This window comes from Lipophrys pholis, assembly GCF_963383615.2.
Source record: "Lipophrys pholis genome assembly, chromosome: 2".
Lineage (NCBI taxonomy): Eukaryota > Metazoa > Chordata > Actinopteri > Blenniiformes > Blenniidae > Lipophrys > Lipophrys pholis.
Window position 1 is genome coordinate 18,491,185 of NC_137636.1, and position 23,777 is coordinate 18,514,961.

General features: G+C 41.7%; 1 protein-coding gene across 1 annotated transcript; it reads left to right on the plus strand.

Annotated features, from left to right (window-relative positions):
* Positions 1 to 212: 212 nt before the first annotated feature.
* dldh (dihydrolipoamide dehydrogenase) lies at positions 213 to 8,263 on the plus strand. The gene is made up of 12 exons (XM_080493492.1): positions 213 to 318; positions 471 to 773; positions 1,505 to 1,565; positions 2,313 to 2,570; positions 3,991 to 4,051; positions 4,177 to 4,307; positions 4,427 to 4,596; positions 4,701 to 4,917; positions 5,035 to 5,208; positions 5,300 to 6,029; positions 6,154 to 6,409; positions 6,517 to 8,263. Exons 1-12 carry the CDS (start codon positions 265 to 267, stop codon positions 6,520 to 6,522), a joined length of 2,421 nt encoding a protein of 806 aa, XP_080349618.1. The 5' UTR covers positions 213 to 264; the 3' UTR covers positions 6,523 to 8,263.
* Positions 8,264 to 23,777: the final 15,514 nt, after the last annotated feature.

A 23,777-nucleotide genomic window follows, 5' to 3' on the forward strand; every position in this document is an offset into this window, starting at 1 on the left:
GATTCTTTTGCTTTGGATTACATTATATTGTAAAACTTTTTTTTCTCTCTCACAAAACAAAACGAAGGTCTCTTATGGGGAAATAGAGAGGCTGAAGACAGACGCAACAGAGGAAAACGTTTACTTCGTCTGTCCTCCTGCTCGTTAAAAACTCACCTTGACTGTGACACAGCGGAGAGCTTTTGTGACTTTCTCCATGAGTGTTTGAGCAAAGCTGCACGGACCTGTGGAGCTTTCACTGCTTGCCGAGGGCCTGTCAACACAATGGGACGCCTGTGTCTGCTCCTGGTTGTCAACATCACCCTGCTCACCTGCCAGGTAGGTCCTCTGACAGTCATAGGCCACAATACAACGCATGCGGTGTCGCTTTGTGCACATTTATTAATTAAATATTTCTATTTAAAAAAAATAATACAAATAAATAAAAGAAGAAATGTATGTTTACACAGTTGGTTAATGGTGTGTTTCAGGTTTTGTGCTCCGGAGTGTTTGAGCTGAAACTGCAGGAGTTTCTCAACAAGAAGGGCATAACAGGGAACTCCAACTGCTGCCCGGGAGGCTCGGCTCATCCGCAGGGCCACCAGCAGTGTGAGTGCAAGACTTTCTTTCGGGTCTGTCTGAAGCACTACCAGGCCAACGTTTCCCCGGAGCCCCCCTGTACCTATGGCGGGGCGGTGACTCCCGTCCTCGGCTCCAACTCCTTCCAGGTGCCGGAGACCAACGCGGACAGCTTCACCAACCCAATTCGCTTCAACTTCGGATTTACGTGGCCAGTGAGTATGATTCTCTTTATCAATTAAAATGTCCCAATGACTTCTGTCAAGATGTCACACCCCGCCTTGTCAAAATATGCTGTCCAAAGTACAGTATTAAACCTTTATTGTTATTTTTTCCCAAATATGTCAACTTCTGGGCAAGGATTTCTGGGCAATATCGAATATAAATGAATTGATTTGATGATTTGTTTCTGATTGTGAAACAGTAATGAGAGCCACAGACAGACAGTGAAATTATTTAAGTCTTATTCCACAGGGATATATTAGCTTTGAAGAGTGCATAACGCAACAGATGCTCCTAAATTCAACACTTGTGAGGGTCTTTGTCAGCAGTGTGTGAGAGGGGCTATTGTAGTGTCTCTGTGCTCTTTGGTAGGATAAAACGGGGAGGGGAGGAGGGTGTATGTAAGGGGAGGGGGGTCTCACCAAATGCGTCTCTCCTCCGACCAGCAGTGGTGGGAAATTTAACATCCTCTGAGTTGGCACATCATTGGCAGCGCAGCGTGAAATTCCGCCTCGTTTGGTTTTACTGCGGAGTCGGAGTGCGATAGAGGCAGGGGTGTGAAGAGGGAGCAGGTAGCAGGAGCCTTATTAGGCCCCTAATCAACAGGCGAATTATGTTGTGAAGTTTATTGGGAGGCCTCCTAATGGCCCGCTGCAGCTCTGCAGAAGGAGGGAGGGTGGCCTCCAGGCCGAGCAGCTGTTGACTCTCTCTTGTCTCTCCTCAGGGGACGTTTTCACTGATCATTGAAGCTCTGCACACAGACTCCCTGGACGACCTGGCAACAGGTGGGTGACAGCCAGAGAAGACAGCAGTGTAACCCAAAGACAGAGCAGAAGGCTAATAGTGGCCTTGTTTTCTTGCACTGGCATGTTTTGAACTTAGTACTCATTCACTGGTGATAAATGAGGCACACTTTGATGGTTCTTTTTGCCCTTTCGCTTTGAACAATTAATATTGTTATTCTCTCTTTTAAACAAATGATATTAAATCATTACTCATTTTCATATGTGTGGCCCTGATTATGTTCCTCCTCTGTAGAAAATTACTGATCATCATATTTGACTTAAGTAAAAATATTAAGACTGTCAAATGCTAAAAAAATAAATGTAGATACACTTGTGGCTCATAATCCTAAACATGTGAATTGAAATCCACTGACATTTTGCCATGTCCTGCTTTTTAACTACACTGTGATGATTGCAGCACAGGAGTTATTGTATACATGGAAGTTAATGCCATGCAAAATCTGTTGCATGCCACACATCTGTGCTGTTATTTGTCTCATTATAAAACACAGTTTAAACAGCCGCATCCATTATTTTGTTTCAGATATATTACTATTATTCCAATAAAAAAGAAATCTCCAATCTGTGTTCATGAAGAGGAAAAAAAATTGGCAATCCATGTCAATGATAGTGTACCGGTTGCTCTGGAATCAGATTGCTTAATGCTTGCAAGACATTCATGCTGTTAATATTTAAAGATAACACTCACAAATGACTCATAACAAACTGTGTGAACCACTCTTACAGACAACCCTGAGCGTTTGATCAGCAGAGTAACCACTCAGCGTCATCTCACTGTGGGAGAAGAATGGTCTAAAGACATGCAGACAACTGGCAGGACAGAACTGCGCTACTCTTATCGGTTCCTGTGCGATGAGCACTACTACGGAGAAGGCTGTTCTGTTTTCTGCCGGCCCAGGGATGATGCCTTTGGGCACTTTACCTGCGGAGAGCGTGGAGAGATCATTTGCAACTCTGGCTGGAAAGGCCAGTATTGTACTGAACGTAAGTGGGCTTGCTCATTAATCCTGCACTATCTTTCAGTATGTATAGAGCAAAGGGAGGTCATAAATACGAGATAAGTGAAACAAACCTTCCTTCAGTTTAAAAGTAATGCAATAGTTAATATTTAAGTCTCCTGACAGCTGCTTGTGGGTAGGAGAGTAGTATGTGGTGGACGTTTACTCAGAGCACCTGTTCCCAAAACACTATCTCTGTACTGATAATACAACTCACAAAGCATGTTTACATTCATTTGGACTTAAACAGCAATCACTGCCATCTAAAAACTAGTTAAATAACAATAAAAATAGTGGGGCAACAGTTTGTTGGTATCCACAAACTTTATATAACCACTTTTCAAAGTGAATTTTCCCAGCAGTCATGCGCCTCTCTTATTAATTGGGGACTTTTTCCACCTCATAATGCAGGGCCCGTGTGCAACAGGCGTCAGTTAGTTATCCCATAGCACCAGAGACCTCCATTCTAATGAGCCGCAGTGGCTCCTCAGTAATTCACACGCCGCGTGCCTTCCATTAGACCACTGGGGCCTCCTCAGCCCAAACCTCCTCCCCGATTGGCCAAGTGGGGGTCCTGTATTGTTGTGGCTCGGGCCGGTGATTGGCCAAATGGGGTTGTGTATTGTTGTGGAGGGGGCAGCTGCTCGGTGAGAGGAGACAATGGAGCAGCTGTCTGGTGGTTAGCTCCACACAGACCAGCTGGCCCTGAGGGGGAGGAGGAGGAGGGCAGTGAGGAGGGACGGGAGGAGCGGAGGAGGAAAAGGAGAGGAGAGGATGAAGAGAGGAGGAGAAAGGAGGGGATAGGTGGATGGAAGAGGAGGAGGATAGGGGGAAAAGGAGGAGAAGGGCTAAGGGTGAGAAAAGGGACTTCTGACCCACAGTCAAGGGGAGAAAGAAGGCTTTGTGTGGAAGGCTTTTGTGTTGGAGAACAACCATGTTAAAGAGAGGGCTTGTTGGCTGGTTCCACTATTTGGTGACCAAAACTGCCGTATCTGTCTGTTTGGCTGAAAGGTAACATTTAGCAGCCGTGAAGAAAACAGTCCCTTATCCACAGTGACCCAATGACACTGATAGCCTTTCACAGTTCAGATCTTCCCCATTTTGACAGCTAAGTTTGTTGTAGAGGACCTTTACCTGCCAAACATGGCCTGTCAGATGTTTATGAAAAGCTAACACTATATAGAAGGCATGAAAAGACTGTAGGGAGACACATAAGGAAGCAGCTGGCTATGTAAACATATCAGACAGGCAAAGAGGCCACCAGACAGAAGAACACATAGGTTGTGTAGATGAACCAGACATGTAGTCAGTTTTTGAAAATGTTTTCTATGAATGGGAGATTGATGGAGAAAAAACATGTTAGATCTCCCTCAATTAACGGGACCCCTTTGTTTTCTTTTCTTTAGCAATCTGCTTTCCCGGATGTGATGAAGAACATGGCTTCTGTGATAAACCCGGAGAGTGCAAGTAAGTCTGAAAAACTCAGATTCCAATTTTTTATTTTATATTTTGGAAAATCTGCCACTGTTTTTCTGATCACCATTCCCATTCTTTTGGTTATTAAATATATCAAATAAATGCTTGGTTCCCAGGTGTCGTGTGGGCTTCAGTGGGCGCTACTGCGATGACTGCATCCGTTACCCAGGGTGCCTCCATGGCACCTGCCAACAGCCTTGGCAGTGTAATTGCCAGGAGGGATGGGGAGGGCTATTCTGCAACCAGGGTAGGTTTACCAATAGTTTTACTCTAATATTGTGTCACTTCTTTAATGAAAAAAGCCCCTTTTGCTTCAAATTAAATCTGCATTGTTTTTTAAACGTTGTATGCTGTTGGTGTTTCCAGATTTGAACTACTGTACTCACCACAAACCCTGTTTAAATGGAGCCACCTGTACCAACACTGGCCAGGGGAGCTACACGTGCTCCTGTCTACCTGGATTCACTGGTGCCAGCTGTGAGATCGAGGTTAATGAGTGCTCCGAAAACCCCTGTCGCAACGGAGGCAGCTGCACTGTGAGTATCACACGAGAGAGGGGAAAGAGACATGTCCACAAAAGCAAATATACTCACAGCGACAAGCCCATCTCTAACCACTGTTTACATTCTTCTCATTATAGGACAATGAAAATGGCTATAAGTGTACCTGCCCACCTGGTTTCTATGGCAACAACTGCGAATTAAGCGCCAACACCTGTGCAGATGGGCCCTGCTTCAATGGTGGACGCTGTGTGGACAACCCTGAGGGAGGCTACTTCTGTCAGTGCCCGATGGGATATGCCGGCTTCAACTGTGAGAAGAAAATCGACCACTGTTCCTCTGATCCCTGTTTAAATGGTATGTTGTGTTCTGTGTTTGCAAGGTGTCTTACACCTACAATTACATCTCAGCCATGCATTCAAATGTCACAAGACTGATCATTGGTCTTTGTCTTGATTCTTCTCTACTCTACAGGTGCAGAATGTGTAGATCTGGTGAACTCATACCTCTGTCAGTGTCCAGAGGGGTTTTCAGGTCAAAACTGTGAGGATAGCAGCAGGATTTCTGGATACTGTCTATCCTTCCCTTGTCAGAACGGTGGCACGTGCCAGGAGGGAGAGAACAGCTACACCTGTACCTGTCCTCCAGGTATGATAGAATTTAACTGACTCTCTTTTGAACTGTTTTTAATTGTCTTTATATCAGGTTTTAAAACTTTTTAACTCTGTTCTTTTTACAGGCTATACTGGCAAAAACTGCAGCTCCCCCATCTCTCGATGTTCTCACAACCCCTGTCACAATGGAGCCACCTGCCATGAGCGTGGTGGTCGTTACGTGTGCGCCTGTGTGCCCGGCTATGGTGGTCACAACTGCCAGTTTCTCTTACCGGAGGCTCCCAAGCGTCAGCCGGTTGTGGATGGACCAGATCGGCGATATTTGTCCTCAGACGGTGGAAATGCTGAAGATGAGGAGGATGAAGACAGTGGATTTCCCTGGACAGCAGTTTGTGCTGGTGTATTCCTCGTTCTTGTGATGCTGATTGGCTGCTCGGTGCTTGTGGTCTACATTCGGATCAAACTGCAGGACCGACACAGTCACCATGGTGACAGCATCCACAGTGACAGCCACGAGACCATGAACAACCTGACGACAACCAACAACTGTCTTCGCAGTGACAAAGAACTGGGTGCTGTGATGACAACGTCTGTTAAAAACACTAACAAGAAGGTAGATTATCATTCGGACCTTGCTGGGTCCGTGGGTGGTCTGAGTGGCATCAGTGGGCTCACCGGATCAGAGAAAAACGGCTTTAAGACTCGCTACCCGAGTGTGGAGTACAACTTGGTGCATGAGCTCCGGCCTGAGGAGCTATCACTGTGTAAAGAAGAGGGCCCCAATGAGGCAGAGGCCAAATGTGAAGTACTGGATGAGTCTGACACAGAAGAAGGCTACAGAAGAAGGTTAAACAGGTACACACCTTGAAACTGTGCTTGTTGCATCAGTTGAATTAAAATATGCTACAGTGTAGTAAAATTACATGTTCTGTGCAGGTCACCGTTTGTGAACACGTTTGTTCTTCTCTTTGTCTTACAGTGATGTATCAGAAAAGAACCAAGCTGCAGAGTCACCAAGTTGCAGTGAAGCAAAATGTCAGTCATCCACTGATTTGAACTGTCATGCAGCAAGTGATCCTAAATATCAATCTACCAGTGACATCAAATTCCAGTCAATTAGCGATGCTGAATACCAGAGTCCCAGTGACAGCCGGTACCAGTGTACCACAGACACCAAATACCAGTCTGTCTATGTCATGTCAGACCAGAAAGACGAATGTATCATTGCTACAGAGGTGAGTACCCACACTATGCTGACAAAACAAATGCTGTGTACTTTGTACCATGCAATCTCACAATGGCTTCAAAATATAAGAAACACTAAATCTTTTTTGTATTTTAGGTATGATACCAGTCAAGACCAGATCGGGCCAGTTTCTTCTGGTTGATAGCGGTCCACACACACCAGCCCTGAGCAGTAGAGCTCATCATGTCTCTGGGAGGTTTTACTCCTGCTGTTTGCTGCTGTTCCCTGGGATTTACCAGGGGATTTTGTGCCAAGACGCTGACGAGCCAGTGCAGAGTCAGTATCTGCTCGGCAAAAACCATAGTACTACAGTAGTACTATGGGTGAGTTCTGGATATAAAGGATCTTCGTTGGATAGTGGTCAAACTCGGACTCGGTGCTATGGCTGAAATACCAGAGGACAGTCCAAGCACTTGTACAGACTTTGTACAGAAGCGGTGCTAAATGAATACAGTCAGAAGAACACTGCTGAAGAACTGGAGAAGACCTTGTTCGATGTCCTCTGCAGTATCAGATTATTACTGCTCGTGACAGAATGAACTCTCGGAAAACAGCGGAGTTTTGACTTGGATGTCTACCGATGCTATTGTAGTACCCTGGTGTACTGATCGAATGAACATTGTTGTACCTTTGAAGTACTAAGAACTTTTAAAGTACTGTTATAGTACTCTTATGTGCTGTGGTTTTACTATTCAGTGCAAAATCTGTCGTGGACATAGTTCCTGTTCTGTGCAGTGCTGCAGAGTAAAAGGTGACCCTGGAGTGGCATCAGAAGTTACTTTCCCGTTGTAGTCTATTTGATTTTAAAGACTCATTCATAAATCCCTCAGTTTGAGTTTTCCTGAACACAGCAGGGCTTGTACAGCAGCTTTTAGCTCTGCAGCACTGACAGAGGCAGCCTGGGCTGAGCTGGTTCTCAGCAGAACATGAACAACTGAAGACTCCAGTAGTGACTGCAGATCGATCCAACATGGATTCTGTTGGGCCATACTGGCCTCTGACCCCTGAAGTTTGTGATACACAAGGCAATGTTTTGGGAAGATCAACAAAGGAAAACACCCTCAGCATTAGACAACTAACAGGGGAAAACAAGGAAAAACAAATTGAACGTAACATCTGTACAAGGTAAAATTATTAGCTCATATGTAATTTCTGTTCAATAATGGAGGTAATCTGAAGCCTATCCACTTAGAGAACATTTCCTAGGGTCAGTGAAATTAATAGATGCTCAGTTTTCCAGCAGCACAAAATTTTACTTTTTTTTTCTTTTTTTTTTGTCCTGACCTCTAATGATGATGTTGTTTTTCCAAGTCGGTCGAGCTATTTAAGGACAAGTCTTTACTGCCAAGACCTCATTGCACTAAGGAGGTGTCTGTGTGAGAAAGAGAGCCTGTGTGAGCGTGTATGTGTACAGAGGAGGTAATGCCTGTGTTTGGTGTCAAAGTGTATGCACTGCCCACCCCCACACCCTTCACCCCCTATTTTCCACTATTAACCAATTCAAGGACACCATCAACCTGCCTACCATTGGTTAGGATCATTTGTTTTAATTTTATTTGTTATCTAAAGAAAGACGTATTCTTTTAATTTAATTATGTAATTATTTGTGCTCATTTTCTGTTGTGATGTTTTTGTTAAACATGTTATAATTTAAGTCGGATTGTTTTTATTTGGCAGATAATGTATGTATGTAAGTATGTATGTATGCATGTATGCGTTAGGCACTTGAGACCACTGTGACTGTGTTGTATTTAAGAAAAAGGCTGTATGTACAGAGCCTGTCATTTTTATTACTGGAAAAAAGCTCAATATTTTTCCAAAATAAAAGAGGATTGGAATATAGTACATCTGGTCTTAAATGATTTGATATCTATATTAGTTTTTTCTTATGCTCACAAGCAATAATGTACCTATGACTCTTCCACATTTGTTTATCTCAAGAACTAGTTATGCAAGTCTACCTTTGCAAAAATATACTTACTTTGTCACATAAAACCAGCTTATTATTTGCTAATGAACAAAGCGTATTATTTAGCACAATCATTTTCATAATTTATTATCATTAAATGATTCTATAATAAATATATGTGTGAGACGGATAGGTGTTTGCGTGACAGCAGAGAGAGAGACTGTGTGTGTGTGTGTGTGTGTGTGTGTGTGTGTGTGTGTGTGTGTGTGTGTGTGTGTGTGTGTGTGTGTGTGTGTGTGTGTGTGTGTGTGTGTGTGTGTGTGTGTGTGTGTGTGTGTGTGTGTGTGTGTGTGTGTGTGTGTGTGTGGTGATAGAGGCAGAGAGAAAGAGATTGAAGTAAAGAGAGTGTGGAGAGAGAGAGTGTGTTTGTCTGACACAGCAGAAGACTGTCTCCTTGTGGAACCGCTAATTTAGACAAAGACACACCCCATAATCATAGACCGCTTAGCTCCCCTCCTCCAGAGCCAGAGCCATCTCTTTGTGTGTATGCGCGTACATGTGAGTATATGGATATTTATATGCGTGTCAGAGAGAGAAAGTCCACACACGCATGGGTATGTACTGTATGTCAGTCTACGAGTGCTCCTTTTTCTGTTCCCTAACAGTGTAAAGTGAATGAACCAGGCAATACAAGCACATCACTGTGTGTGTGTGTGTGTGTGTGTGTGTGTGTGTGTGTGTGTGTGTGTGTGTGTGTGTGTGTGTGTGTGTGTCCGTGAGAGAGAGAGAGAGAGAGAGAGAGAGAGAGAGAGAGAGAGAGAGAGAGAGAGAGATCTTGTTTTAAGCATAGGGATATTTATAGCCACTGAAAGGAACCACCAATCTGGATTCAGTCCCAGTTACCACTGCCTGACTCTGTGTGTGTGTGTGTGTGTGTGTGTGTGTGTGTGTGTGTGTGTGTGTGTGTGTGTGTGTGTGTGTGTGTGTGTGTGTGTGTGTGTGTGTGTGTGTGTGTGTGTGTGTGTGTGTGTGTGTGTGTGTGTGTCACAAGGAGTGTAGAAGTAGTCATCTAAGGAACTCATCTTGCTAGCAGATTTACATAAACATATGAGACAGTGAAATTGGATGACAAATGGTCAGAGATTTGCTCCACTTACAGAGGACAAACTGTATTAAGTGTGAACATGAAGCACATTAGTGCATGAGCACAAACACACGTGTGCACACAGAGAAAGAGAGAGAGAGAGAGAGAGAGAGAGAGAGAGAGAGAGAGAGAGAGAGAGAGAGAGAGAGAGAGAGAGAGAGAGAGAGAGAGAGAGAGAGAGAGAGAGTCCATGACCATGCTGATTGAAGCCAGAGTCAAAACAAGAAGTGAAAAGTCTCTTGAAATTACAATGTTTTTTCTGACATGGAATCACATTGTATATATGTGAGTTATTTTCTACATGATGTCTGTGTTTGAGGATCATACCAGTAACCTACCCGCTGATTGTAGACACAGTGACGGTTGCCCTTCCAAAGACTGCGACTGTGGCTGCTCAAAAAGTATTTGCTTGTATTACACAAGCAGCAGGCAGTTGTTAGCACATACCATGGTAAGCTTTTTAACTTAACTTTTTTTCAGTGCCACAATAGCTTTTCGCTGAGTTGGAAAATCACAGGAGACAGGCTTAAAGCTGGTCCTTTGTTGTTGTTGGGCTGTCCTCCGGCCCCGAACAGTCGCACACACTCGCGTCCTCCCTCTCTGCAACTCTCTGGTGTCAATAGTCAGACAAAGCCCTGGTCACTGGCTGCCATATGCTGCCCTGCTGCACATAAAGAACAGCCCTCTTTGAACTTCTGAGGGGAAATCGAAACTTCTTCACGGTCAAATACAGAAAGAAATGTTTATTCAGTCAGTCCGATAATCTCATAGACTTGCCTGTCTCTTTCACATGGCACTTATAATTCTGTGAATACCTATCTCTTATATTTATTCTTTTGGTTTCCAGACTCCTACAATTTTAGAGTTGTTTATTTTGTAGGGTGACGTTTCCATTATTGGGTTACACAACTTCAAAACAATTCACAAATTATAAACATGGGTGTCAGATGATACATTGTCTCCTTCAGTCTCTCCCCCGCTCTCTCTTCTCGTACACTTTTTCTTCTGACAGGGAGTAGGCAGGACCGTGGCTAATCCACAGAACAGGCTGTTTAAGTGTGTCTCTTCTATAATCTGATTAATCTGTCCATTCATACACTCCTCCTCTCTTCTCTTCTCTTCTCTCCTCTCCTCTTCTCTCACAGAAAGTTTGTTATATATATAATGCATAAGTGTGTGTGTGTGTGTGTGTGTGTGTGTGTGTGTGTGTGTGTGTGTGTGTGTGTGTGTGTGTGTGTGTGTGTGTGTGTGTGTGTGTGTGTGTGTGTGTGTGTGTGTGTGTGTGTGTGTGTGTGTGTGTGTGTGTGTGTGTGTAGGGAAGTGAAGACAGAGAGAAATTGTTGGGAAGAGGGTAACAAGGGAAAAAGAAAAAAGCTCACACTTGGCCATTGACCCGTCTCTTGTCCGTGTACTGGTCACCTGTCACATGTGCATGTACGCACACGCGCACGGGCACGCACACGCACACGCACACGCACACGCACACGCACACGCACACGCACACGCACACGCAAACACAATGCTTTAAATTAAAGATATTGATGTCACCTCATGGTTGTATGAGTAGAAGTTCCACTTATGGAGCGCAGTGTCTTGTATTTGAAAGACATCAAACCATCAAACCTTGTTTTTTTCGACGAGATGTTTGCTGTTCTTACAATCACTGAATGTCATCAGGAACAAGGGGAGACGTAAAGCCAGAGTCATGATGATGGTCCCAAAGGTTCTGTTGCAGATAGCTGATGAAGCCAGTTTGGAATTGCATTAGAGCAGAAGTAACTCTCCAACTTCCTCCTGACTTCAAGCTATAAACGCAAGAAAGAAAGAAAGAAAGAAAGAAAGAAAGAAGTTGGAATTGAATCTATATCTGCAGATGTTTCTAAAGATCTCCTGAGTTTCCTCGTCTTACTGTAAATATACACGTGATTGAAAAAGTTCATATTCAAACTTCAATGCATTTCCAATTTGTTAATTTGAATCCATCAAAAACAACAAAATCAGTCCAAAAAAACACTCAATGTTTTTGGTTCAGTTTTTTTTATTAATTTTTTTTAAATTCCTTTTCATTGGGAGTTTTTAATTGATCCAGGGAGGATCTTAAAAAATGTTTCTCAGCACATTTCATTTAAGGATCTTCAGTTATAAACACCTTGATTCGCCCGGATGTTTCTGAATCCATAAACACATGATGTCAGCACTTGAAAGTCATTTACACAAGCAACTCAAGCATTTAAAATACAATGGAAACCTTCAATTTTCCATCATGTATTCCTAACAGTAAAACTATTGTTATCTTTATTTCTTCATCATTGTATGTTATCATTCACGAAAACAAAAATTACAGTATCTTGAAATGTTACAATATTTAAGATCGGGTGTATTCATTAACAAAATCCATAATTATCCCCCAAAAAACTTTGTTTGTGTTATAAACATGGATATACGTGACGAAATAAGTACTTATATAATAATTGCCACAAAGTATAAATCCTTTGATTCTGTCAGTCTTCCCATTTTTGCTGATTCGTACTTTCCCGAAGCAGCTTCATAACAGCAACTCACTGACTTTACAGCCCTCTCCAGTCTGTCCAATATTAGCATTTCAATTTATCACACACACTGAGCATCAGTGACGAGAGATTTTTTGGGCTAAATCTTGTGGGAAAACAGAGATTTCTCTCTCAGCCTTCCTCCATTGTTGAGTTTGAACAAACGAAGTGACCACAGCAGCCAGAGTCACACAATGACAGACAGCTTATTCAGCTACTTCATCTGTCGCAGCTCCCCAGGGACCAGGCTCTGATCTTTTCCCAGAGCTCCATCTCTCACTTCACCCCCTCTGTCTTCCTCTTTTCCTGGTTGTCCCTCTCTCTGACTTCGTTCATTTTTGCTGAACACGACTATGACTTTCTTTGTCACTGTGTTCACTCGTGTATTTTCTTTTTAAAATCTGAAATATCTGGCCGCATTTGAAGCCAAAGGCCATTAACAAAAAAACACTTCACGATTCTCTTTGAGAGCATTGTTTTTGTTTGTATTTTGTTTATTGTCATCTCTCCCTGGGGGTTAAAGCGGGCTGTAAAGACAGAGTCATTCCTTCAGAGACACCAGCTCCCATCAGCACCTTCTGGTCATTACTGGTGCATCGTGGGAACAGCTTGGCGAGGACAATGATTGGCTAGAACAATGAAGCTGGGGGGCTACACAAAGGACACGCCCACTGCATGATGGGAAAAAGCAGCAGAGGAAGCAGATGTTGCCACAGAGGACACACAGGAGGGGAAAGAGAGATAGAAAGACAGCATCTCTCTCTCTCACTTTCGCCGGCCTTCTCTCAGAGAGAGAAATGACTTTCAGTGGGACTCAGCTCTTTAGTACCAGATGTGAAGAACCAACAGCAGGTTTACCTGCTAGGGACAGAATGATGTTCAAAGTCCAGAGCTCTGCAGACAGCTCATCTACTGCAGTCCAGTTTCGCTGATGCAGCACTTTGTGATGTGACTCACGAGATCTCCTTGAAGTGTAATTTTTACCCTTTAAACATTTAATCCACTGGAAGCTGTGTGGTGTTCATTTTTGGGCACAAAAAGGTCTTGAACCGCACACAGAGGTAGCAGTCATCAGGTTTTAACATGAAGACTAATGAGTTAGCTTTACAGTGCCGTTATGAAGGTCTAAAACCAGCATTGTGCAAGCTGGTGGGAGAGTGGATGTGTTGGCATGACACATTTATATTTGACATAAAACAGCTGAGAAACAAAGTAATACAGAGGCTCACATGTGAGGTTGAAACTCGCACAAAGTTCAAACAGTAAAAGTGACGCCTGACACCTGTATAGTCTGAAGGATAACATTTAGAATGGCATCGTATTTCGATCTTCCAGTGGAAATAAAACTTCTAAATAAACCAATGCACTTTAAACATCTTTTGTTTTGAAATGGTCTGCCAATAGTTCACAACAATGTCACTTTGCAAGTCCGCCTGATTTCACCAGTTGATGAGATTTTCATTCTGTGTGTATAAAAAAGAGAGTTTTTCTGTTCACCTGTTTACTATCTTTTTATGTGCTCCCTTTTGTTCTACCCTTCACAACTCATACAGTTTACAGGTTTTTATACCACACTGTTACTTTCTTTTTGCCCATCAGTGCAGCAGTGTGCTGATTCGCCTATATACAACGCTCACACTGATGTTGTCAGTTCATGGGAATATGTTCATCCTTTCAGTGTGGCCCATTCATGGAGGTTAGACAAATTAGACAGCAAATCCACGCAATGATACTTGCCAATTCATTCCATGAAGACAAAAAGATGAACAGCTTATGGGAACAAGTCTTCTCATGTTCCCTCATGGTGCCACGAGGGAGCGGCCCGCTTTAAGTGAGAAAGCAATTGAGACATCACTGGGTTGGCAGATTTGATAGACAAAATATAGGTTGCCAGGTCTGATCCGCTGGGATGGGAGGAGTGGTTGAGATCAAGTAAAGTGTGCTCTGGGATATCTCTGTGATTTAGACGCTGTGTCTGTGTGTGTATGTTCTTTGTTTTCATGTGTGTGGGGTGTATGTGTGGGAATGGACCCTGGTCTGACTTGTTGATTAATGGCCAGTGTGTGTATGTGTGAAAACGCTCCCGGTCCTGTTTCCATGCTAATGAGTAGCGGCAGATGGGAGAGAGGAGGCCAGATCAACAATGAACAAACACACCAGCAGCCGTACAACTAAAAAAGACCAAACAGACCCTCCTGTATGGCGGGTAACCCCTGTGAACAAATACCCTGATATTATGTAGGAGCATGTAAACTCTGAACACAGTCACTCAGTTTTGAATTTTATCATGCACATTGTGATATGTCAACATGGCATGTTCTTAAAACACTTCAGTATTAGCTTTCTCTGGATTATAAACCTAAAGATTAAGTCAGAAGAGAGTTTGAATAAAACATACGGAGGAGCATATCCAGCTTGACATGCATACAGTTTATTGACATTTGATGTCAATTATATCAATGTCCAGACAAGTCTGAGGCTTTTCCAAATGATAAAAAAAAAAATTATTCTCCAACTTTAAATTTAAAAAAAAAAAAAATTTTGTGTTAACCACAAACATAATAGCTTCCGGTGCTCACAGAAGAATTGTCCATCATTACTGACTGTTAGGTGTTTGGTTTATGGTTACTGTGCAAGAATCTTCTGATGGACTGATAGTAAATATGTGTTTGTTAGATCATATGATGACAGAGGGATTCTGTGTACCTTGTATGAGGAGGAAAAAAATATTACCTACATATGCAAACATTTTTAAATGAAATCTCAATGAGTTAGTTAAATAATGAAATATGAGTTAGATATGTTGCTCTTTTTCAAGAACTTTGTTGAATAATCATGCTTTTCCTACCAGTCACTGGTTGAATATGAATCCCAATATTAACTTACCACCAAATCATGTCAGTTTTTCTAGTGATGCATGAGCTGATGGCCAATTTGCTTGTTAAGTGCACACTTTATTTTGATCTGTTGAGGGGTGAATCATTACTTAAGTCTGATATTTTCAATCATACATTCAGCTGAAATAACCTGTCAACAAACAGACAGCATCAGAGAGTTCTTACAAAGACCAGCTAATATTGCTCTGGAGTTGCTACATCACAGGTAGTGTGGATAAAAACCCCATTGGTTAAGACTAAAGCACGGAGCAGGACAGAGAAAGACCAGAGAGGGACAGCAGCGGTTCGCAGGTATGACAAAAACATTTCATGAACTCAAGGAAATTTCAGCAATTAGAAATGCTTCATTTAGTTCAGCTTCTTTTGTGTTACGGGTAGAATGACAGGCCTGGTAACCACCACTACACCACTGTTAACTTCACTTAAATAAATTAGACAGAAGAGAAAGAGTCCAACTCCAACGGAGACACTCAGAAAACAACAACTTGTTTGTTTTTTGTTGTTGTTGTTGTTGTTCAATACAAAATAGAATACACTTGCTCAATTAACACTAACAACACAATAAGTATAACATTTTCTTGGAGGAAACAGTTTCTAGTCACACTTTTAATGCCTATAAATGCATTCAAACAAACAGCAACTGAGAAAAGTAAAAAAAAAACAGTATTAAAAGTTTTGGCAAATAATTTCGATTGTATACTACTGGACTCACAAATTGTAGAAATAGTACATGATAGATTACATATAACTAACACCCTTTGTAATTTCTTACTCTCATTCTACATGTAAATTTTGTAAATTTGCTTTGTGTTTGGAAAGTTTGTGTCTGCAGGTATGTACGTCCATGTTGATGCATGAGGGAGACAAAAAAAATGCTGACCTATTTTCTTTTTGTGTGTCACTTCCAGGCCTGAGTGGTAGTCCAGCCTTTTAGACAAATATATATATATGAAGAAAAAAAATTCCATGCTGAAAGACCAGATAACACAGAGACTGATTAGAAGCAAGGCTGTGTGCGTGGCTTGTGGGGTTAACACCACAGGAAGCTGTGCCTGTTTCCTGCCAAGAGCTGTTTCCATTTTTCATTCTTACTTTCTTTGTCTTCAATCTTTCCCTTTAATGAATGACACATGTTTAGTCTTTAACTCGTGCCTCTTGAAACATAAGACTTTGCACCACTATCAGTCTCTATGATACAACCACATTCCCTTTTTCATCACCTTAAACTGCATCAGACATCTGCCTACAGCAGAGGAAGAAAGCTCATTCAGATTGGCCACGACCTGGGGCACGGGTTAGTGAGCTACAGCGGAGGACTGCTGACATGGACACCCTCAACTACTGCACACAAATGGTCCCAAGTCCAAGTCAAACTACACAGACACACATAGCATCATTGATAATGATTCTAAAATATATGTATATTGAAGAGAAAAGGGTTTGAGGTGTTTAAATTCATATCTGTTAATCCAGCCTGTCAGGTGACAGATCAGCCCTGCAGTTATCATGAAGCATGAAGTGCATGTGCGTTTGTATGTGTGTGCGCATGCATGTATGTGCGCACGCATGTGTGTGCGCACGCATGTGTGTGCATTAGACTCCTGAGGAATGCTCTTAGTGCTGTTGTAGTATCTGTAAAGAGGAAATGGATTCCCAGAGACAGGAAGACACTTCGTGGAGAGAGGAAGTGTTTGCCAGCATCCGCCCTCTGTCTGCTGTATGGGGGAGGAAAGAGAAAGAGGGGGAGTGTGGGGGTAAAGGAAGAAGGAGAATGAAATAGAGAGTTGTTTTAGGAAGAGGAGAGGGTGAGCAACAGAATGTGTGAGGGGGTTCCAGATGACGGCCGGGCTGCCCTGGAAAACAATTTTTTCGCTGGTGTTGCTTCTTTCTGCATCTCAGATTTTCACATCCTGCTTTATGAACAAGACAAGATTCTGTTCTGTGACTGGATGCAGTGCAGTGCTCTTTTATGATTTAATTTCCAATGATCAAGATATAAATCAGCTATTAGCCACTGTAGCTGATCTAAATAAATATGTTACCACAAAGCTCTGCATGACCTCCACTCTTCACAATCTGTTGTGTTAAAGCAAGGACAAATATAAAAAAACACATTGGACTGTTACCCTCTAGGAGTGCCTACCTCTGCCATAGCCATGAGACCAAAACATATCACATCATCTTAATGTAGAAAACAATGGAAGACCAGCCAGTAGCAGTTCAGGATGGACTGACCTATTGTTTGGGTCGTATTATATAGTGGAACAAACAAACATTGCAATCACAAGTATCTAGTCTTAGTTTCTTTATAGCTCCTCACTAGTGTCATTCTTGTATTTATATGTTTGAATATGTTGAATATGTTTGTGGCCAGACTGAAAGATCTTGTGGAACAAAATCCCAGAAGAGAGAGGGCTGTCGATGAGTTCTCTATCAAGGACATTGATGAGAGCCATACATCTCTTCAGAAACACAGAAGGTTTGTCTGCATTCTCAGAAATTTAGTTTCTGGATGAGAAATACAAAGGTAGACTACACTAAGCCAGTGGGAATGCATTTTTACACTTGTTTAAAAAGGTTCAAAGGATTCCTGTGAAACCTTTATGGAGGAAAAGAGCCAAGTTCTGATGCAGAGATGAAAGACTTCAGTAAAGTTTGTTCAATTTGATCTCTTCTGTACGACTGAGAGGTGAATGGAAATCATGTTCATTCTCATTGCAATGGATGAAGGAAAAGCCCAGGAGCAATAGAAATGGCAGTACCTTGAAAATAAAAACATCAACTAGACTAAATGTTCTTTGTGTGATGGAGGAAGATCTGCCCACATACCTGGAATCATCTCCAGTTTGTGTGTGTGTGTGTGATATTTACTGTTGTTGTTTTTAATGTCTTCATCAAGGTTTATGACAATATGAGTTGTCTTTGTCCAGGTAGCCCTCGTGCTCTCACACCCCACTGTGAACTTTGTCATGAGATACTTGCTGCGAGCATGAAGTTTTTAACATGTGTTGGGCCACCACTCCTCACACTCTTAAAAACTCTCAAGAGAGACATTGTTTGAGGTGAAAGGTCAGGGGTCAGCACAGTGTGTGAGTGCCTGTATGCAAGGCTTCTTTTTCTTCCTCTGTATTGATAAGTACCCGAGGAACTTGAGGTTGCAGAGTTCAGTCTAGAGGCAACATACCACACAGGCGCACGCACGCACGCACGCACGCACGCACGCACGCACGCACGCGCGCGCACACACACACACACACACACACACACACACACACACACACACACACACACACACACACACACACACACACACACACACACACAGCTTCATTGCGACCTGTTGCTGACTGACAGTCAGACTCTGACAGAGTTGTTGTGATCTCTGAAGTGTAATATTGGCTCAGACTGCCATTCTGATGGGGATTATCTTTTTCATGTGAAGAGGTAAAATCTATATGACAGGAAGCAGCTTTCGTTCTTTTAAGTTTAATGTGTGTGTGTGCGTGTGTGTGTGTGTGTGTGTGTGTGTGTGTGTGTGTGTGTGTGTGTGTGTGTGTGTGTGTGTGTGTGTGTGTGTGTGTGTGTGTGTGTGTGTGTGTGTGTGTGTGTGTGTGTGTGTGTGTGTGTGAGGAGATGGCACTCGCTGGACAGATGGTTCTTTGTGACTCCTGACACCTGCCAGCTGCTGCTCTGCTCCGCTCCTCCTCACCTCTTTTTCCTTTCTCTTGTCCTCTCACCTCGTTCCTCTTCCTTTTCTTCCATCTACGCTCAATTCACCACTGTTTCTTTCATCTTCTTTTTGTCTTCTAGGAGCAGCCGTTACAGCGGAGGCCTTCAGGAGATCATATAACTGCAGTCGAAGGAAGGTATTGATACGAAGAAAACAATGCTTAACTTTTTGTGTTTTCGACCTTTGGAGGTGGACACAAACAAAAGAGTGATGAGCTGCTGGGACATCTGGAGGTCTGCAGGGCTTGATGGATTCAGGTGTCTCAGGAAAAAATTGTTCGTATTTGTATTTGAATCTATCCAACGTCAGATGTTGAGAAGAAACTAAATTAACGGTTTCACTGACACTTGACTCTGGCTAAAAGGTTGAGAAGCCTGAACCATTATCTTCCAGCACCCACTAACCAGGTGCTCCTGTGCGAAGTGTCGTATGACTCGAGGCTACTGAAAATGAAAGCAGTGTAACTGATAAACATGAAGAGAAAGTATCTCACTTTTCGGCCAGCTGCAAAAAGCACCCGGCCTCGAAATTTCCCCACTGGTGAGGCTCAAATTGAAATGTTAAGGATAGATCTTTCTATGGTTTTATGTGCTCATTAAACTGGAGTTTCAACAGTTAAAAACAGATGTTTCTATTTATTCGGTTGGGCTGAATTTGGAAGCGGTGGTCTGTTGTTATTTCTCAGTGAAGTAAACATGGCTTTATAAATATGCAAGATGGGGTTTGAGAGCTGGGAAGGCTAAAGTTTGATATACCTTTTGTTTATTGGTTGTGTTTTGCCAATGCATTAATTGGCACGTTCTGTTTGCAGAGTTCTGCAAACAACAAATTATAACGTCAAAAAAACAGCAGAAAGCTACTTGGCAGAAATTGTACAAAGCTGTTGACTGATGTGGTCCCTGCTCATGGCCAGTACTTCAGAAGGAAGTGGGTTTTTTCATTTTTGTTTTTAATATACATTCAAATATAAGCACAAAAATAAAATGTAATTTTCTAATGGAAAATTTCTGTTCATTTGTTTTTTATTTAACATCTTTTAAATGGAAAAGGAAAATGCATAAACTATCATCTGAACAGAGGAAGTTATTCTTTTTGTTTTTAACCAAGGGACCAGTAGGTTGGGCTGCATGGGGATGTGACTTTTTTTTCACCTCATGATGAGAAAATACCTGTCACAAATCCTCTGTGTAAAATTACATGTTCTCCCAGTGTGTGCAAGGATTTTCCCCAGACTTTCTGGTTTCCCCCTTAGTCTCAAAACACATGGATGTAGATGAAGCAAGTTGGTGTCTCTAAATTGATTGGTGTCAATGAGAGTGTGGTTGTCTGTCTCTTTGTTGGCCGTGTAATGTGTCTGCTGTTTGCTGTATGACCAAGCCCCATCGACTCTGAGTTGGATGGAGTGGATGGATGTGCAGATTATTCGAATGAACAGACTGAATAATTTGCGTTGAGTAATAATATATATAATGGACGACTTGAGCCTGGAGTAATGTGTTGCTGGGCATTTCTGTCTGGAGTTTTCAAGTTTTCCACAGGAATGTGATTTCACTCGGTACTGCAGTTTCCTTCCTCAGTGGTAATTGATGACCCTAGCTAAATCTGTTACAGTTCTCATCGTACAAATTATATATTTCCAAGACATGAAAATGTATTTATTATCACAGTTCTCAAACTAGACAATGAGACAACAACAGATTAAACATCACTAAACAGCATCGCTTCAGTATTTGATGCAGTCCAAACCAAGGTCACAACACTGTTTTCCTGAGCTCCTGGTGGAATATCGATTGTCTGAAGAGGAGAGTGGAAAAAGCTCTGACATCGACTTTAGAATTATGATGGCCTATTGATTTCCTGCAATTTTAGCAATGAACTTACAATCATTACAGCAACTGCAAGATCACCACTTTCCACATGGACTGGCAACATGGGAACAAATATTTTCAAAGAATGTGCAGACTAAGGATAAGGCATACATTTCCAGTCATCCAAACTTGTGATCTTTTTTTTTCTTCTTTTTTTTTAACAGACTGACATGCTGATAGCCCTTTATAGGTCTGCTTTAAATCTCTGAGCAAACTTAATTATGACTAGCGCCACACAAAAATGAAGTGTGAAAAACCTCTTTAACCAACAAAAACCACTAATGTTTTTTGCCTGTTAGTTTGCTTCATTATAAAAACACAGCAGGACCTGTGCCTGTTCACTGCTGTGTACAAAGAGGAGACTTTTAGTCCTCCTGTGTGCAAAGTCACGTTGACCCACAGTTGTTTAAAAAGTGAAAGGAGGTTCTGGTTCTGCCACGATGTGTTGTTTTCCATGCAGTGTGACACGTGGATTTGAAAAAGTCAGTGTGGATTCCTGACTCACTTTTTCACAGCCTGAGAAAACAATCCCGTCTGACTGTCACTCGCACCTCCTCTGTCCTCTGTGTCTGTGTGGGACAGTCAGTCACTGTAGACAGCTGGCAGGCTGAGGGTGGACGTATATCTGCGTACGTATGTGTAGGTATCTGGGTTTGTGGATTCTGTGTGAAAGAGAGAGAGAGAGAGAGAGAGAGAGAGACAGAGAGACAGAGATCTTAAGAGGTCAGAGGTCACACTGCGGTTCACAGAGAGCCGTGGTGTTCCCCTCCCAACAGGAAGCAGGGCACTGTCCATATGCTGTCTTCACTCACGTGCACATATCAAGTCACATGCTCAAACTAAATTCAAACAGGTAGATACATGGGCTGACACACACACACACATACACATACACACATACACTTTAGAGCACATTGACGCAGTTTTACAAGAAAAATAACAAACACTTGTTTCGACATTTACTAAAAATCATGTATTTCCTCTCAGAGGCCTTGAAATCTACATGTCTGACCCAAGCACAGTCTAAAACTGAACCAACCTCAACTTAATTGGGGAAAGATGAATAAAAAGCTTCAGCACAAAAACAGTTGCCAGTGAAACATTCAGCAGCAAACTGATTTACTGTCCAACAGTAGCGATCTATAATCCATCCAAACTGCAGACTGAACTTAGCTCTAAGCTCTACACAAGGTAACTAATTGCATTTACTCATATAACTAGTAGTAAGGTACTAAGTAGCATTTTTTTGGGGGGGGGGGGTTACTCATAGATTTGAGCAAAGAACATTGATCCAGTTTATAAAATGTTCATCCCATTTTACTGAGGAGGAGGAAAAGAAGAAGAAATGAGTAAACGCTTCATTCAATGTCAGTTCTTTTTTTTCAGGAGATCTTTTAAACAGACAGATACAACCGGTGTGTTGATTTCACATGTGATTAGCGTTCCCAGCTCAGTGTTGATGTAGTGCGAGAGCCAGAATTGTTTAGGACGGCGGCGTGAAAGCTTGAGACTGTGGTGTAAAACGAAGACACTTTCCTCCTCGGCCTGCTGTCCCTCAAACACAGCCAACTTCAGTTTTAAATCACAACGACACGTGCTTGGCCAACTCTTTAACAGAGTAGATGTATGTTTCCTCTTCTTACTTCATATTCTCTCTCTGCCAGACCTCGGCTATAAACTCAGAGTGTCTGTGGCCAGCGGACAGATGCAAACAGCTGTGTCCCTTGAGTTTGGCAACATCTTTTACTGGAGGCACACATACAAGGACAGTGGTTCGTGTTTTGAACCATCACACACACACACACACACACGCACACGCACACACACACACACACACACACACACACACACACACACACACACACACACACACACACACACACACACACACACACACACACACACACACACACACACGCACAAAACCAAGATTAAGAGCATTCATTGTTGCTGCCGAAGCTTGTTTTTGTCCTCATAAGAAGATTTAATGTCACCAAAATTTCTCAAAATGTCTCAATTTGAATTTGTGATCAGCTGCAACGCCTCAAGATGTGGAACCAAATAAGCACAAGAACAACTACCCAGCTGGAATCAATAATCTGGAAAGACAGAGTTGTATTAAAAAATAATCTGTTTTGAATTTAAATGCACAAGACAAGATAATTATAATTTAGTATAGTATATCTAAAACTGGTCAATAGAATATATAAACAATTCAGAAAGTACAAACGTACAAAATACATTTAAAAAAGCAACGACACTTATATAATACATTGAAGTACCTGAAAAAAAAAGGTCACTATGTGCTATCTCCACAGTCTGGATGAGACCTTAATAGAGCTTAACTTATAGTAGTCTAAAGCCAGAACAAGAATTTGAAAATGATCTCTTGCACATAACTCAGTATATGAGGTGTTTCATCACAGCACAACAGGTGGGTACACAAGAACTCAAGCAAGAAAGGGAAAGTAAAAGCGAGAACTGATGTAAAATACAGATGTGTTTCAATTTTGGGAGTTGAATCATAGAAAGGTCGCAGCGATGAGAGGCTATTGTGTCATTCTCTGGGTTTTAGGAAAAACATTAAACAAAACATAATTATGTATGAATACTGTATGTGGCACCCTTGAACTTCATCATACATCATTTTGTGTTGCTGTGTGCATTTTATTGTGAGAAATACTTAAATTTTCAGTTTTTTTTAAGCTTGAATTTTAATGATCTCCCAGGAAGAAAATATAAATTTTGTAGCAGTGAAATTTTTTTCATATACAACATTAGGAAATCACAATTGGCTCAATAACATTTACAGAGCACATTCTCCTCTAAGTCTTTGGTATAATACAGTAATTGTTGATGCATTGTTGTTTGCAAAATCCACAGTTGCTCATCATATCTTATATGGTAATTTCATTTTAGAATAAAATCTATACTTTTCATTCTACCATGAAGCACAGTATCTTCAGACTGGACCCAAAATGGAAATTTTGAATAAATTACTAAAAAAAAAAAAAAAAAAAAAAAAGCATGACAAAATGAAGTTGGCTTTTATAGAATTTTAAAATACAAATAACCCAATATCAGACAAGTTACCATAGTTGGCAATATTGTTATTTCATCCAAACTACCAAAGCTACCATTAAAATCAAAGCTGTTTGTGCTGTTTAATAACAAAAGATGGCATATTACTTTAAAAAATAAATTTTAAAATACTGACACAAATGATGACGTGTTTGGCCCCTTTGTTTAAAAAAAAAAGT